Below are 17,729 nucleotides of genomic sequence, written 5' to 3'. Positions count from 1 at the left end.
GAGGTTAAGACATAGAAATAGGGATATTTTGATTACAAAAGCAAACATCAATAATAAGAAGAAATTTAGAGAAGGGGAATCACTTGAAAACTGAAAAGGGATACTTAGAAACAGAAATCTTCACAGCCATTTAATGAAAAAAACTAGTATCTTACTGATTTGGATATAGGCAAAGATGTTGGATCGTCCAATTCTTGAGTTTCAAAGGTATATAGTGTGATTACTCCTGGTACACTTTCAAAACCAACTTCGATAAATGTTGTTCCCACATTCACAATGTGCATATTATTGGGTGGCAATGATCCTGGAAAATGACAATAATTTAATAGGTATTGATTTAAAATTTGATTGAAATAAATTGAACAACAAATTACAGTTCAGTAATTTACTATATGCTTCATCAAAAGTTCGATCGATTTCCAAAAAAATAAAAAATAAATTATTTAAAATACTTGTAACAAATCGAGTCATCGACTCTTTTCCTGATCTTTCGTTCAGTACTGGTATAATGGAAATGTAATATGTTGTTGTCATGTTCAAGTTCCAAAACCAATGACTGTATGTCTCCTGTCCCAGAACAGATGGTAACCATTCTTCCCGAACAGTCAACAAATTTCTATTTTTCAGAATTACTCTTAAATAAAATATAACATGTTGTTAATTTTTTAAATATGTAATTTCAGTGAAAACATCAAACTTTGCACTGATTGTGTAGTTGCAGGAACCAATTAAACTAAACCAACTAAACTTTCTGATCAAGTAAGTTAAAAATCAGTAATATGCAACGATCAAGATTTTTGGACTTGGGTTTGGGTGCAGCCTTGAGTTGAATCCAATGGACAAGATTTTTTAAAATAATTTAAGTCATTTGTAAATAAGAACACATACTATCAAATATGGTTGTCAGAATTATTTTAGATTTCAATTTGAAGATCAGTTTTGCCCTGTGATTTGGAATCCAAGCCTACCTAGTGCACAAAATTAACCACATTTTTTATAATGATCAGAACTAAGTGAAAAATATGTACCTGTAACTATCAGCTGTATCTGGTTCAACATCGAATGAAAATTTTACAAATTCAACATCAGATAGAATGGTTACATTTCTTACTTCTTCTGGTACTGTAATAAGACAAAAGCTTGTTAGGAACTATGAGTGATTATCTACTTTACTTCAACTGAAATATTGTCACATCAAAAAATAAAGTCGTAACATTTTTTAAATGTGATACTTGTAAATTTTGAAAAATATCCGTAATCGAATAATTACAAATTTTCTGGTGACTTTTGCAGTATCAACCTGCCTATTAGCAAAAATTTGAGACTCATAGGAGGAAATGATATCGGATATAACACTGTGAATGTCATCGCTTATATTATCATTCACTCAATGTTTTATAATATCTTCCATTGTAATTCAGTAAAATTAAACACAGATCATGATTCTATATCAACTAATGTTTTAAAACCACAAGTTGATTTCATACCTGTGTAAAATTCCAATGTTACATGATCACTTTCTCGATTATTGTGAATTGTCCATGATGTTATAACATATTTTGTACTTGGCGCTAACTTTGGAATATCAATTGTATTTTCTTTCAGCTTCACAACTTCAAACGCAGGAATCTGAATTTGTAACACTTCTAGTTAAACAAATGGCAATAATTATTGATAAAAAGGGTTTATTGAAATATTTCCCATTTATTAATATAGACGCTTCATAAAAATAATTGGTGAAAGAGTCTTGGTGATACATACACAGACGTAAAAATGAAATTATGATGGTGCAGCAGATTCTTGCCAAAGTGCCACATGATATCAGAACAACTTAATAACGGTATCAAAAATCTATAGTGTTTGCTTTATGTTGTCTTGCATTTTGAAGTTGTCCTGTTCTAATCTCCTACTCTCTATTAACCTAGGGTGCAATAAATTAGGTAGACCATGGCAATTAGGTAGAGTGCCAAACAGAAAATTTCACAGTCTTTCCAAAATTACTTTTTTTTCTACATATCTGTAAATAACTTCTTAGTAAGTTTGAGAGTAAAAAGCACTGCAAAAATGAATTTTGTTATCCATGAGAAAATGGTGCATAATACTAAATGTGACGACTGTCAATATCAACTTGAGATAGCGGTCAATAATGAACATTATCTGATGAATTGTTTAAACAACAACATATCAGGGTGAGTATATATTTTCAGCTGTTTATTATTAGGCTATTATCAACATCTAGTTCATAAAACTATGACATTAAATTCAGGTATTGTGTATAGAATACCTTAACAGTAATAGGAGTTGAATCAGGTTCAAGAGCAGGTACAATCGTGAAAACAAATTCATCAGGTGTTCCAGGTGCTGGTATGAAAACTAATTTGGCCTCATTTTCATCGATCTCTCCCATTTCCAACTTGCCAGGAGGTAGAGATTCTAAGAAAATCCATTCAAATGTTGCCTAACTAAGCTCGATTTTTTGTCTAAGAATACTAAATTATTAAAATAAAATTACTGTATACATTCAAATGATAAAATGAAATAAGGAATGTCTCGGAAGAAATGATCTTAAATAGAATTCAAAATATTTTCAGAGCTTAATTGAATATATTGGCCAGTAATTGCAAGCCAGGCAATTTGTGTACCGTTGCCACAACAAGTAGGTAACTATTTTGTAACATTCAGCATTAAGTTCTTTGTAGGATTGAGAAAAATTATTTGATGCCTAAATCTCATTGTATAAATATGCTTTCCCATTACACATGTGATGGCCTATTCAAAAAAAAAAAATTGCTGGTAAAGGGTCTACGTTGCATTTTTTCAACATAGAAACTTATTGATGAAATGAGAAAAAATTGATAGGAATCATACTGTATTATGAAACAGTAAAGTTTTGTTTCTCTTACTTGTGGTGAAGTTTCTTTCATCTATAATCCCCTTTTCCCCATTGACTATAGGAGTAATTACGACAGTATGTTTGACTGTTGGTTGTAAAGGACCCAAAGTAATGTTGAAAAATTTTTGTCCTGGTGTGGCAGGATACTCTTTTTCTGGTACTACTTCATTGCTGCCATCTGACACTGAAATGCTGCAAATTGTTGTACAGTTTAACATAGTGTAAATAAGGAATGCAAATCAAAACAGAAAGAATAATTAATTGTGGAGAAATTGTAAAAAAAAGATATAGAAAGTTATATTTTTCGAATACATGATGGATATTTCAATTCAGTTCAATGTATTTTCATCATACTAGTAAAATTATTATGTATTCAAGAATGGAAGCAGTTATTCTTTTGCATAAAGCACAATAAACAATATTCTTACATCATATTGCCCGTTGCCTGTGGATCAACTTCCACAAATATGTTTACATTTTCTGCCCCAGGTGTTATTGCAATATTTTCAAGAGATTTTCGTGCTGGAAAATAAAATGATATATCAGTATCATATACTATAATATACAAATCGATGATAAAAAAAGATAAAAAATAAGTATGTATACCCAATATTACTAACCTGTTGAGGTTATAACCTGCGATGTAGGGCCAGTTTTGTTGTGCTTAGTAGGTATTGCAGTTAAACGATATAATGTGTCAGGATCCAAGTCGCCAAAGCTAACTTGGTACGTTGTTGATTTGTTAATGTTTTCCTATAAGAACAATCAGAAAATGTGTTCAGATTATGATTGAATTGTCTACGAGACCCTGTTATCTTGATCTAGTTATTATCTTGAAGTCACAGCAATGAGAAGATAATGGGGTCCACAATATGCTAGGCTGACAAATTTAGAGCGGTTCCCAAAATCCCAATAAATTAGTAGCCCTGTGTTATTTTGTTCAGATGTGCTTAGAAACATGCTATGGGCGTGAAAACAAATCCAGTTTTGTTAGATCAAATGAGGCTATTTTCTGTATGAACGATTAACTCTTGCTGCCTTGACATACATACATTTCCTATGTACATTATGTTCAGTTTGTCTTCCTTATTTTTAGTTATTTAATTTTCAGTTTGTGTTACACATATCTAGGGTGTTGCTGCTCAAAAAACAGTAGTGGTTTTTCATGTCTCTCTTCACTCTGAACTGCTATTTCTCATTCTATTCTACACTGTATATGTACATTACATATTCCAGCACTGGAGAAAAAATAAACTACAGAGTGACTAATTTTTTTTTTCAATCTTAGCACTTACCACAGTTTTGATTTGAATTGGGTTGGAGTTATCATTACGATATATTGTGAAGTCAACGCTATCTAACGTATCATCAGGGTATATACACCTAAATGACAGATAATTTTCACTATAATCAATGACTTCCATAGTTGTGAATAGTTGAAGGTCTGAAAATAAAAGTAAAATATAAGAATGGAATTATTGTACATTGCTGTAAGTTGTAACACAAATGACATTTAAATTTTGCTTTTTATGGTTTATATTTTATAGTTAAATTGTATTACAGTATATAACATATTTTTGCTTATTTTGTTTCATTAGTCTATGAACTCATAGAAAAATCATGCAAATGCACTGAAAATTGTAACCAAATCTTGATGAAATTGTATATTTGAGAAAAAAGTTTAGGCACAATCTTTCTGACAATGATGAAAACTATCTTAATATACAATTTGTTCTTTTAGGATCATCATTTACAATACTGTAGAAAATCAGAACCTTCCACCTTGTGTGAATTCAAAGGTTCGAATATTGTGCGCTGTTGTTTGCCTTAGGAATAAACCGCTGATGATTTTAGGACAGGATACATTATTACTACAATTGCTTATAGCCAATAAATACACACCAATTTTTCCAAAAAGTCTCTTATATGACAAACAGCATTATGGTATAGAGAACCTTTGACTCTATTTTTGACCAAATTTTGAAGAATCAAATAACCAGTTAAAATGGACATACTTGTTGTCAGGTTCACATTAACAGGAGCACTTTGCAATAAACCACTGTGCGTAACAATTGTTCCCAAATATCTAGTGCCGGGATTTACAGGAAAACTTATTGTATATTGTAACTGGTCCTCAACTGATGGTATGTCGTTTTCAAAGGAAGTGATACCGGAATCCATCGACTTGAAAATTATTCTGTAAAGCAACGTTAAAGGTAAAAATTAAATAAAGAGTAAATAGGAAATTGTGCACACAAAAGAGACTTCATGGATGTATGAATAAAACTTCCAACTGAAAACTCCAATTTTAGTTACCTAACAATACCATAGCGAAAATGGAGTATGCTACCTATAAAAATCGGCATTCCCTTCGGCGGCATTGAATCTTATGAAGACATCATCATCAATAAGGTCAGAACTCTGAACAACTACTTTAGCAGGTACTGAAAAAATAGAAAAAGTTTAAAAAACACAATTGGTAAAATTTTGTATGAATAGTTAATATGCAAATCATCGTTCTTCCATACAATGGGCCAAGCGATGTCCAAATACAATGTTATTGGCAAACAATCTAGATAAAAGAATATAAATAAAATTGTTGTATGTAACGTCATCATGGAAAGGTCAACTCTTTTTTCTCATCGCTGCCTGCTTTTTTCTTAAAAATAAATTTATTGATTCGATTCATATACCAAAAAAAAAACATTCATAATAATTACAATATGTAAAATTGGCAACCATATATCAGTTATGTTCAACAGAATTCTTTGGGAACCGCTGACATGAGATATGAAATCCTGAACTTCAAATCATTTTGATTTCATCTTGTCTCGACCAATGTAACTACTGACCTGTTTGAACAGACTGAGATTGTATATCGCTATTCCCACTATCAGAAGTTGTCCATCCTTCAATTGTATAACTTGTACCAGGTTCCAATGTTTCAAGTAAAACTGTATTCATTATGCTTGGGCTCACAAATTGTGGCAACACCTTAAATAAATTAAATGGTAAAATTGCATTTCGGTAACAAATGCATAGTGGCATTAAATTGTACATATGGATTATTACAAAGTCTTTAGGCCAAAACACAAATTAATTTGTTTGTCAATGAACAAGTAATTTGAAGTTTGTATAAAATTATGTACTGTATAACAAAATGCTTGAGTATTTTACAATATTAATCAAAATGACATTCAAGAAAATACAACGAAAAAAATTTTTCCATGTTTTTTCAAAAAAACCTCAAAGTCACAATAATTTGTGCTATATGAAATATGAAAACTCTGGTTAGATCCACATCTAAAAATAGAAAAACACTTCCAGATTGAGAAATGTAACAAAATCAAATCTTTGATTATAAAAATGACTGTTTGCTATTTTACATATAATACTTCAATAATAAAGCTTCAATTGGATTGTATAGTTAAAAATCTTAGTTAGTTTTCTGTATTTATATTATGTTAAACACATTTTTATAGAACACTGTTTTGCATATGTTTTGATCTTATAATTCAAAATCAAATATTTTAGACGTTTTAGTTTAAAAGTAAATTTACTGTTTCTGTAACTTCCTCGGCATCAGGATTGTCAGATTCAGTTGCTCTAAAAATATATTGCTGCACATTTCCCTCATTTCTTGTGAAACCGATGTTCACAAAATTGGTCCCAGTTTCAATAATTTGCATGTTTTGTGGTGGGAAAGATTCTGAATCAATAAAAATATATTAGACAATTGTACATAATTTTGGGCCTTGTACCTATCTAAACCTTGTACCTTCGGGCCTAGTTTTATTTATTTTAATTTCAAAAACAAATAAAAAATAATCCTACTTGTTCTGAAACCATTTGTTATGCCTGGGCCATTGTTATTCCTGTATATTGGCGTCACAGAAATTGCATAAAGTGTTGATGGTGTCAATCGATAAAATGTATGATTATATACATATCTTCCAGAAATTGAAGGCATATCGTATGATTCAATTGGATTACCGGCATTATTCATGAGAACCATCCTGGTGAAGAAATGAATATTATGTAAAAGTCGAACCAAATAGTTAAGGAATTATATAGAACAAAATATTTATCTCATTTAAATTTTTGGGAACCAATGTGTCGAATGAAGATTTTGTGAATGGGTACAAGCAGCCTAATGGTACATATAATAAATCAAAATATGTAATACTGAAATCATATAGTAATTGGAAATTCAGGTATCTTCCATATAAAGTAAAGCCAAGTAGCCATAGTCTGAATATCTAGTTGTTTTGGGGTAAAATGGGGTACACTATGCAAGTTATTATTTATTACTAAAACCGATTGTTCTGACCAATAATTAATATGAGATAAAGTGATTTTTGAGACTATTTTTACAAAATTTCAATAGTAAATAGTAAATACATACCCGAACAGTGGATAAAAATCGAAGGAGACAAAGAAAAAGTAAATACACGTTTTAAGTAGAAGGAGAATCTTCGAAATTTGCAGGCACAATTTAGCATTTTGTTTGACAAACAAATCTTTTTTTATTGAGTAATGATAAATAACCAATAGTTGAGTATACATTATTAATCAGAGAAAATACTTTCACTTTTGCATTTATTCTATAAAAAACCTGAACTCGTACAGTTGAGTCCTATAAAACTTTACATAAAATCATTCATTCTTTTATTGTTATTTTAAACATTTCTGATACATACTTATAAAAATCACTTTGTTCTGGTTTTGCCGTAAATGTTATTGTAGAAAAAGTGGGACCTGGTTCAATGAAAACATTTTCCACTTGTTCAGGAGCTAAAATAAAACAACAAAATCAATAATAAAATATCGTTGTAACATTTAAAAGAAAAATTTCAACATTTCAAAAATAAAGCTCTCGCTATTTGTAGCATTAGCGCTTCAATTTATGATTAGTTGTTTTAGTTGATGCCCGAACCCTTAATTAATGGTTTACATACACTATCAAAAACTTGATAAAAAAATCATGAAAAGGTGACAAAATCAAAGGAACTTTTGATTTTTCAGTTTGGAAAGTTGCTACAAATACCATAGTAATTTTAACATTTTTCAACAATTTTTCTTTGTACATAAAAATCTATTTTTAGAAGTCAAAAGATAGAAAATTACAAAAAGGAAATTATTGTAAAATCGATGAAATTCAGAGAATATTAAAATACTTTGAAATAGATTTGCTATTTATTAACAACATACCAGTGTAAAATTCCAAAATAGCTGGATCGCTTTCGACATCATTTATCCTTGTTCGACCTAATACAATATATTTAGTACCCGATTGAAGTGATGGTATTGCAACAAGATATGGTACAGAATGGGAAATACCATCAGCAGACACCTACAAATGAGAAGAAAACAAAACTATTGCTCTGCACTCGCACTCAAAAACAATCACACTTTTTCCTTCCCCCGCTATTTATAGATGATGTTCAACATGAGATATTGAAGTAATGAAAGTTTTAAAAGGACATTAATGTAACTTGACTCTGAAATAATGATATGAAAGTTGGCATACTATTTCAACAACTGGGTCTGATTCCGGTTCATCAGCGGGAACCAGACTAAATACATATTCGTCTGGTATTCCTGATGAAGGGTTAAAACTCAGCGTTACATTGTAGACTCCAGTTTCATGTATTTTGAAATTAGCAGGAGGCATAGGTTCTGGAATGTAAAGAAAATGTTACAATATAAAATATGTGAAAAAGGCACATGCAGACATGCAGTAAATTGCAGATGGGTTCGAGAGAAGTGAGAAATCCCAATAATTGGAAGCTCGCAGACAACTTCTGTAAACAAGTTCAGGACTAATTATTTGAGCAAAGTGCTCTTGAATGTAAATACTAAGCTAAATAAACGAAATAATTGTGGGTCTCATGTAGCTTCAAATTTATGTATTTCTAGCTTTATCCATGTCAATACTGATCCTCTTGTCTGTAGCATTATTTTGTTTATATGGTGTTACAAGATTCAGCCTTTAAATATTTTACCATAAAAATATATTAATACGAGTCTAACTCAGCATATAGCGGAAGGCAAAACAGTGTTATTTATTATATATCAACTAAGCTTACTTGTTGTAACATTATAATAAGTGGTTGGTCCATCCACTCCATTGGTAACAGGTGTTATAGTAACCGTATGCTTGGTTGCTGGTGGTAATGAGATGAACGTTTCATTGATTGATTTATCATCAGAGTCAACAGAAACAACTCGAGGAGGGATTTCAGAAACTTCGTTTAAAACACCAATTCTAAAAAAATGCAATTCAAAAGTGAAAATACATATTGTATTATGAAAAATTCAATTTTATTTATTTCCACAAACATTTTCTGTCTGTACGAATAAAAAATAAAACTGAGAATATTATAGCATTGTTGGCTTTGTTTATGTACAAATTTGAGTGAGAGCTTCATGAAGTTTGGTGTCAAATGAAGATCAAAATGACTCAAACTAGGACTGGGAGTTTTGAAACTGACATATAAAATTCCACTCATTGTTATAATTGATGATTAATTTGTAATTCTATTTCATAATTGAAAGATATCAGTTAAGTTTTTCATAAAATTCATAACAAAAACATATTACTTGATGACATCAATGTAGTAAGGTGGAGGAGGAATATTGATGAAAACAGATGCTTCACGATAACCTGGAATCACAGTTACATTCTCGATGGGCTCAGGAGCTAAAAATACAATTAGTTCATTAGAATAGAATGCCAAAAACTACTGGTATATAGTTGTAGACCAATGGTACGCAACCATGTCTTATAAGTATGAAAATAATCTGACTCAATTCCATCCAATCAATAAGTCAAAAATGCCAATACACACGAAAAACAGGTTGCATAGCTTAAAAACCATCAGCAAACAAAATAAGTCATGTCAGATGTACTGAAATGTTTAACAACAGTAGCACAATATTTGCTTGGAGACTTGAAACATTTAATAAAGGAAACATATTACTTTTCATCAAGCAAAGCAGCCTCAAAATCGTATAGTATCTAATCAAATCGTATCTACTTTTGGGTGTCTTTAGGAGAAGAAAACATAGATTCCACCACTATAAAGTGCAGGAGTTGTTATGAAATGATATTCATCACATATAACGTATTCCGTCTGTCTTTCATGATCTATTCTAATATAGTTTACCTGTATTGAAAAACCGCTCAATCTCATCACTTGGAACAGAGTCCTTCTCAGTAGAAGCAACTAATTTATAATAAGTGCTAGGTTGCAAGTCTTTGAATGAATGAATGTTGATCGAATCATCGGATACATCAGATGCTGCAATCTGTTGATGAAAAAAGACTGTTATTTTGAACAAATGCTTCAATGATGTTACCCTATAGGTACAATATGGAGATTGAAATGCTGGTCTGGTTTGAACAATCTACTGCTTTCTCAATAATATAATTATAGATGATTTTGCTAGCACTAACGAATATACAAATAACAGATTTTACACAAGATGTCTGCTAAAATATTCATACTCATGTTGCATATCTATGTAATGTTGTGTCACTTTACTCCACCTTCTTACCCAGACTGAATACTGAGTTGTAGACTTAATTTTCAACTTGAGGCGATGCCACGTGTGTTTATTACAAAGGAATATAAAAAGATTTCCTATTACAAAAATTAAAATTATGATTTCTGTAGTGGGTCTGCATCGAATTGCTTTTCTGAATGTAAGTTTTAGTGTTCATAAAATGTTACAAATAGCCACAATTGCCATTAGCTCACCCTAATTGTAGGTGGCCTAAACTGGTCCGGATCTTCTAAAAGTACAACTTTAAAAATATACATATCAGGCTTTTCAGCGGTCGAAGTAAAACTGAAATCCATGTGATATCTTCCAAAATCTATCACACGTAGATTTCCAGGTGGATCAGGTTCTTCCACCAGTTTCTCCGTTTTATCTGCATGATAAAATACCAAAGGCATAATATACCGCAATGAGCGCTTAATATCCTGATCTTGGCAAATATATAAACTGCATATACATTGCAGCTGGGAATTTGATTTACTACTGAAATTTGGTTGTATATCATATGGAATAGTAACTTGAGAGATTCACCGAAAACCTCACAGAGTAATAAGTTTCTTAAGAATCAAGGTATATTAAAAATTGTAAGCAGAATTATATTTTAAAAATGAAAAGCAAAATTTGTCATTTCAAAAAAAAAAAATTACAAAAAAGGTGTCACTTTCGTAATTGTATACAAAGTTCACATAAAGATATAGGCAGGTATTCCTGCTAAGTAGCTGGAATGGTTACCGTTGTTTTAGGTCTTGTGTTAACCTTAATCAAAACCTCTGTGTAAATCTCTCTCTCAAATCTCAGAACTTGAAGTACTTTTTCCACTTTTAGTTCAAAGTATGAAACCTTGCATTGAGCAAACTTGTAAAATGTAAATCAAAATAATAGAACTGAAATGCTGCTTTATGAGATGGTCACATGATGTCAATGCATATTCCATATTGTAACATGAAAAAATGCCCAAAATCCTAGCTGTTTAAAGAATTATTATTTTGATATTCAATAATATGTTAATACCCGTCGTGACAGTAATTTCCTCAATGGTACTGCTCAGCCTTCCGCTTCTTGCCCAGACAGATATTAAATATTTTGTGTCAGATTTGAAACGGAAAAATTCTGTTGTTGTGGTTTCCCATGATATGTATCTTTTCTGTAACAAAACATTACAAAATTTGTTAAATCATGACTTTGAACTTTTGAAAAGTTTGAAATATGAATTGAAAATATACAGGTAAGTAAAAATGAGATAATTATAGATGAAAAAAATTATCATACAAGATTTGAGAATACAAAATCATAAAATAAATACCTCTAAAATAACGTCTGAATCAATTTCTCTCAACGTTGCAATATAATAATCTGCTAATCCATCTTCTACTGGTCTTTCAAATGTTACTTTGATTGACCTAATGGGTTTTTCAGCCAAAGTCAAGTTTCGTACTGGATTTGGATCTGTATTAGAATCAAAGAAAAAAGCTTTTTAACTTTATATCAATTGATGTTGATAGAAACTGACAAATAGTCTTTGTAGTAAATAGTTGAAAGCTTTTGCAAGCAAGACTCGAGATTGGTTTGAGCCTTATACAAAATGGTTTTCAACTACATATCTCAACAATTTGAATGAAACAATTTGTACAAATTGCTAAATTATGAATTGGTGTATTTGATTAGCAGCAATATGTTGACTTTAGATCCGACTAACTTTTCCCTTTAAAGTGGGCTCTGTCATGAGTTTACTTCAAGTAACTCGTTTATAGATTGAGTGTCAATTACAGAATGAATTGTTGACATTGATTCTTATCTTACATGTGATTACTTCTGATGGTATCGGAATAGATTTTTCATCATTCGCCTCATTTCTGGCCCATAAATAGTATCTAGATCCAGGCAACATGTCGTCCTCAAGAAAATGCGATTCTGTATTGAATTTTCGATCTATTCCACTCTCAAGTGAGGCTGAAATTGAATCTATTGGTCTTCCAAGATAGACCACTTGAAGACTGTACAACTAAAAAGATTGAGCAAAAGTTGTAAGATCAGTTAAAAACAATAGAGAATCATAATATATGATAATTAGCTGAGAAATATGCCAACGCAGGCGTAGGTAGTCAGGTATCATGAAGAAAACTTTGAAGCATGAATTCTGAATTCGTTTTCGGTTCAATGGTTTGGGTATATTTGGTCGGATTTGTTTACACATTGGCGTTTTAATCTTTTCTTTGTTTGTTTGGTGTTCCATACACCACTACGAACACAAACCCATAATCCCGGACTAAGAATTTTAATCTTATCACTATTTTTATTTCATATTTTTATGTGTTTATATCGTATTGTAGTGCAATTTGCTCTGGTAATCTAAACTAAATTTAAAAAATTGAAGACTGCATGTATGCAAAAGTGTAATGAATAGCACTATGAAAAACTGAATAAATGTAGACGAAAAAAAATAGTAGTTCAACTAGCACACAAATCAAAATGGGTGATAAACCTGTCTTCTACAACATTTTTATTATGTTAGAATGCCACGAAAAATGTTTTTGGGCGCCTTGAATTCTACCCCAACAGCAAATTCATGTCTTATGATATTTTATCGGAGACTCCAGTATTTCGGGAATGAAGAAATATTCTAAATCAGAAGTGGGTAATGCAGAAAAAGGTTGGGAACCACTGCGTTAAACACTATTCATGTTGAGTATTTTTCGAATATAAAAATTCCACTTATTCACAATAAACAACTGCATAATGGCAATTTCAAAAAATCTATTGAATACTTACATCAGCATATTTTTCATCATCCCAATCCACAATGAATGAATCATTAGTAACATCAGTTACGATCAGATTTTTTGGGCTCGGTAGAGGCTCTATAATAACAACCAAACAAATGAATTTGTCTGTACTAAATATAAAAACATTATACTTTAAATTTAATGAATAATATTTATCATTATTGATCGAATTTGCTATTTGGGCAATGTTATATTCACGCAACCAATTCTAACTTAAATCCAAACTCAAGAAAAATTGAGCAATTCCTATTAAGTCCAAAATCTCCAAAGCTCACAAAAATGCTTTTACATCAACAGGTATACGCATTTATTTAAATAATATATAATCTTTTGATAACGATAAACTTTAAATATATATCTGAAACTTACGTGTTCTAAATTCCCTGTGCCTTGCTTCATACTCCCTATTACTATCAGGATATAGTGTGAATATGTATCGTGAATTTGGCCTCAGATCCCAAGGTGTCTCAAAATTGTAAGTCTTCAATGTTAAAAAGTGAATTTAAAAAAAGACTATTTGGCGCATAACTTGGAACGATCAATCGTGCAGCATTTTTTTTATAATTTCAACACATAATATAAACCGGTAATTAGAAAAAATTGACTTCTTGATTTTACATACTCCACATAAGGTCATGATAGAAAGATAATTAAAAAATATTAAATGGACAAGTGAAAAATAATAGAACCGTCTCATCATCTTTCTTCTATCACAGAAGAAATATGAAAATCCTATCCTACAACAAATGTAATGAAGTTCGTAGTATTTTTACATTCAGCATCCAATTCAGTGTTTATGAACCAAATTTAAATATTTGTATAAATATATAGTACACACCGTAGGTATTAGTATATAATTTTGCCGTGAAATTTATTTTATTTTGATTGTTTTAAAATGATATATTATACAGCTAAATAATAAGATATGACTGCGGTACAAAATTTCATATTTTCAAGATGAAGATAGCTAGTTCTATCGACTGACTGACTTCTTATAAAAAGATGAAAAAGGCTACAAATTATTTAAAAAACAAATTATTTATGGTTGAATATTAATTTACCTCAACAGAAGAACGTTGCTCAATGGAGTTGCTTACTGTTGCATTCTCATCACCAATAAGCGTAATTTCATAATCATATTTTAAAACACCCAGGAGTCCAGGTAGACTGAATCTTATATTTGCAGATACAGGCGTTGGAACGATCGTAATAGAATCTGAGGGGTCAAAAAATACAGTTCTCAAAATAAGAAAAACTTGCAACCAAAGATACATAACAATATGGGAGAATCTTTCATTCATATGTTACCATAAAAGGATGATTTGAGAAACTCAATGCAGAGGCTTTAGTGAAAACTCTACCGCGATATGCTATATGTCAAAGTGGAACACAACTGGCCTATGTCACAACATTTAATTCATTACTAACAGATCAAGAATATAATCCACCTGGTACAGGTATGTGCTGGTTTAAAAACACATAGAAAAATCCCATACTTACCCTCAAGTCTGCATTCAATATCTCTAGTGACATTTTCAATAATTTCGGCATTTTTCAATGATTGATAAGTAGGAAAGCAAACTGTATTTGTATAAGAAACTGATGTTCTCATAAATGATAATTGTTCATCTGTGCAATTTCCTATTCCGATTATCCTCGTTACAACATTCTGAGATTGAAGACGTCTAAAATGAAGATAAAATTTGATATAAACAAATTTTGTTCAGTCTAGCAGTTATTTTTTTCTCACTACCTCTTTATAATTATATTTATAATATTTTATAATATTTGTAGTTTATGACGCACAAGTAATTTTCCATTCTTTTCAAATTAAGTTATTGGTTATGCATTGTTGGTTTAGTTATGGCTTTTGTACAAAAGAATTAAACATAATAAAGGTTTCGCATAAAATACCTGTATATTGTTTTCACGTCGTCAGATACTTTGTCTCTTGTTATTATGTAAACTAGTTGTTGACCATCTACATCCTTCATATGATCAGCATAGAATGATAAACCTACAATTATAAAATTTTGTCATAATCAAGTTTATTCAGCCAGTAAAAAGGCATACAAAATTAGGAGAAATAAAAATTGAACACCCAATTTTACTGAAGAAGAGAAGCAATAGGAAACCAATGCTGCTTATTAAGCAGTGACACACAGGGTTTTAAAATTAGCTCCGGAATTTTAGCTTTCAGAGTACTATTTGAGAATAATATATGAGATATACCATTAATCCTACCAGGTAGTTCACAGGATATTCCCTGCCTGAGAAGGCTTATAAGGGGTAAAAAGTGGAGACTGCGTAAAATAATAGAGTTTACTAACTCTGTCATTTAATGCAAATGAAGCAGAGGATATGTTTTTTAGTTATTATTTGAAAACATTTACTAAAATGAAAACATTTGTATTTCTATAAATCATCATACCTTTCCCAAGATTATTTTCACTCGGTCTAGATGGTTCTAATGACAAAGTATCAATGTCTTGTGCAATAGAATGTCTGGTATATCTTTGTCGATTGCGGAAGTCCATGAGCAGTGTGGCTTCAGAATTGACTCCAATCACAGAAATTACTGCATAGTCCATTTGAACTATCCTCAAATCCCTAACTACAGCCGCCACAAATTTACGAATGTGATTGAATTGAAACAAACGGACATTTTGTGATGTTGAAACAATAAATGTGACATACAGACGTATATCACTAACAGCACATTCAGGACTGAAAAACATGACAAATATACAGCAAATGAAATCAAGTTCTAAAGATGAGCACACTTTTTCTGTAGTAATCATATATAAATTCTGTGTCAACTCTATATCATTTCAAAGTAAATTTATAATAGTTATTCAGTAATTTTATGGTACTTCTTTTGTGGTGATTTACTGAGTGTTTTGTAATTTTATTTTTTAGTGAATTTTTTCCACTCCATTTTTGATAAACAAGGAATTAACAAGGGTAGAATATGATATTTATGACTTACATTGCTACAGACATAAATCCAAAATCAAACTAATTAGTGTTAGACTTGAAGGAATTTAACAGACAAATACCTATTATTCTTCAGATAAAAAGAATTACTTACGAGAAATATTGAAGCTTTGGATCAATCACAACATTATCATCAATGTCTCCGCCAGCACCTCGATCTTAATGAAAATAAGTACATTATAAAAGAAATTAGGTTCAAGTGGCAAACAAGTTAAACAATTAGATGACATATTTATTGTAAGGAGAGAAATCTAATAAGTTGATTGAATTATACATTGAGTCATGGTTAACAGTATGGTTATCATTCACGAATAGTTACATAACTACTCAATTTATTGTTGGCTGCATGAATATTGTTTGTTGCCCTGATAGTAAGAAGAATGCTGTAATCTGCTACATGTTTATATTTCTGCCAATTATCCATTTTTTAGATAAAATATTATCTCACCAGTTTTGAAAGTTTGGGTCAAATTCGCACTATCTTCGCCAGCAGTATGGGTATGAAATGTAACAATATATTCAATATTCGGCGAAAGTCCATCAATTGTTATTTCACCTTTCGATTCTGTAACCTTTGTTATATGAATACACATCAAAATTCACTTGAATATTATCACTTTAAGAATGTACATTAAAAGTCATTACATTTACATATAGTCAGTCAAAAATGTATCATAAATAAAGTATATTGTGATAGCTAATTAAAAAATTGTACTGAATGTATATTGGAAGATTGTGTATTCCAAAACATGTTGATACTTAAACTTAAGCTCAATAAATTGAATTGAATTGATAGCTAGAAAAAGGGAAAATTTGTTAGAAATAAATACTTATGTATACATAGTTAGCAAAAAACAAGAAATTTTCAAATGTTCAACACAAATGCAAATGAAAAAAAAATAAAAATAACAATATCACAAAAATTACTTCTCTTTGTCGTGGAAAATGGATAAAATTTTTTGGATACACATTGAAGACATAGGACTCTGCAGACTCGTCACCACTGTAGATTAAGGTAACTGAACGTGTGCCTACATCTGTTACGTTAAGTAAATCTGGAGGCGCAGTCACTAAAAATTCCCAATAAAATACAATCAATCACAATCTACAATATGGACACAATGGAAATTATAACACAGAGATTGCAAGAAATCTCTTACTCCTACTACAGAGCATTTTCATACATTCATAGCCTAAAAATAGATTGAAAGTAAGTCTGTAACATTTTTGGGAAAAATTATGCAGACTCCCTCAATGGCATGAATACCACTGCATATGCGCACTTCTACTATTTGCTACAAATATATACCTATATCAATCCCGGTCCAAGTTTAGGATTAAACGCCTTGGAAAAGTACAGTACAACCGGTGATTAGATTGAAATAGATGAATTTTCAGCTCTTTTCATTGGTTCAGAAATATGCTTAGTAAGTATAAGTAATCAATCAAGAATTTATTTTACATATTTAAGATTAACTGTCTTTTATCGT

General features: G+C 30.8%; 1 protein-coding gene across 1 annotated transcript in view; it reads right to left on the bottom strand.

Annotated features, from left to right (window-relative positions):
- Positions 1 to 16,832, bottom strand: part of LOC120331262 (uncharacterized) — a 119,010-nt gene extending 102,178 nt beyond the window's left edge. Inside the window, exons 1-32 of the mRNA XM_078113790.1 lie at positions 16,688 to 16,832; positions 16,334 to 16,397; positions 15,674 to 15,969; positions 15,157 to 15,259; positions 14,743 to 14,927; positions 14,304 to 14,458; positions 13,612 to 13,723; positions 13,229 to 13,317; positions 12,260 to 12,461; positions 11,763 to 11,905; positions 11,471 to 11,603; positions 10,657 to 10,832; positions 10,063 to 10,204; positions 9,497 to 9,596; positions 8,983 to 9,161; positions 8,424 to 8,572; positions 8,105 to 8,246; positions 7,594 to 7,687; positions 6,728 to 6,909; positions 6,454 to 6,602; positions 5,746 to 5,887; positions 5,244 to 5,337; positions 4,909 to 5,090; positions 4,189 to 4,337; positions 3,514 to 3,646; positions 3,322 to 3,415; positions 2,904 to 3,085; positions 2,285 to 2,433; positions 1,488 to 1,629; positions 1,029 to 1,122; positions 453 to 616; positions 156 to 304 (exon numbers count right to left, since the gene is read on the bottom strand). Coding sequence (XP_077969916.1) covers positions 156 to 304; positions 453 to 616; positions 1,029 to 1,122; positions 1,488 to 1,629; positions 2,285 to 2,433; positions 2,904 to 3,085; positions 3,322 to 3,415; positions 3,514 to 3,646; positions 4,189 to 4,337; positions 4,909 to 5,090; positions 5,244 to 5,337; positions 5,746 to 5,887; positions 6,454 to 6,602; positions 6,728 to 6,909; positions 7,594 to 7,687; positions 8,105 to 8,246; positions 8,424 to 8,572; positions 8,983 to 9,161; positions 9,497 to 9,596; positions 10,063 to 10,204; positions 10,657 to 10,832; positions 11,471 to 11,603; positions 11,763 to 11,905; positions 12,260 to 12,461; positions 13,229 to 13,317; positions 13,612 to 13,723; positions 14,304 to 14,458; positions 14,743 to 14,927; positions 15,157 to 15,259; positions 15,674 to 15,969; positions 16,334 to 16,397; positions 16,688 to 16,832 — 4,614 coding nt within the window. The remainder of the gene's footprint in view (positions 1 to 155; positions 305 to 452; positions 617 to 1,028; positions 1,123 to 1,487; positions 1,630 to 2,284; positions 2,434 to 2,903; positions 3,086 to 3,321; positions 3,416 to 3,513; positions 3,647 to 4,188; positions 4,338 to 4,908; positions 5,091 to 5,243; positions 5,338 to 5,745; positions 5,888 to 6,453; positions 6,603 to 6,727; positions 6,910 to 7,593; positions 7,688 to 8,104; positions 8,247 to 8,423; positions 8,573 to 8,982; positions 9,162 to 9,496; positions 9,597 to 10,062; positions 10,205 to 10,656; positions 10,833 to 11,470; positions 11,604 to 11,762; positions 11,906 to 12,259; positions 12,462 to 13,228; positions 13,318 to 13,611; positions 13,724 to 14,303; positions 14,459 to 14,742; positions 14,928 to 15,156; positions 15,260 to 15,673; positions 15,970 to 16,333; positions 16,398 to 16,687) is intronic.
- Positions 16,833 to 17,729: the final 897 nt, after the last annotated feature.

The sequence above is a fragment of the Styela clava genome, chromosome 6 (genome assembly GCF_964204865.1).
Source record: "Styela clava chromosome 6, kaStyClav1.hap1.2, whole genome shotgun sequence".
NCBI lineage: Eukaryota > Metazoa > Chordata > Ascidiacea > Stolidobranchia > Styelidae > Styela > Styela clava.
The sequence above is the reverse complement of the archived record's forward strand: the minus strand, read 5'-3'. Positions and strand labels throughout refer to the sequence as shown.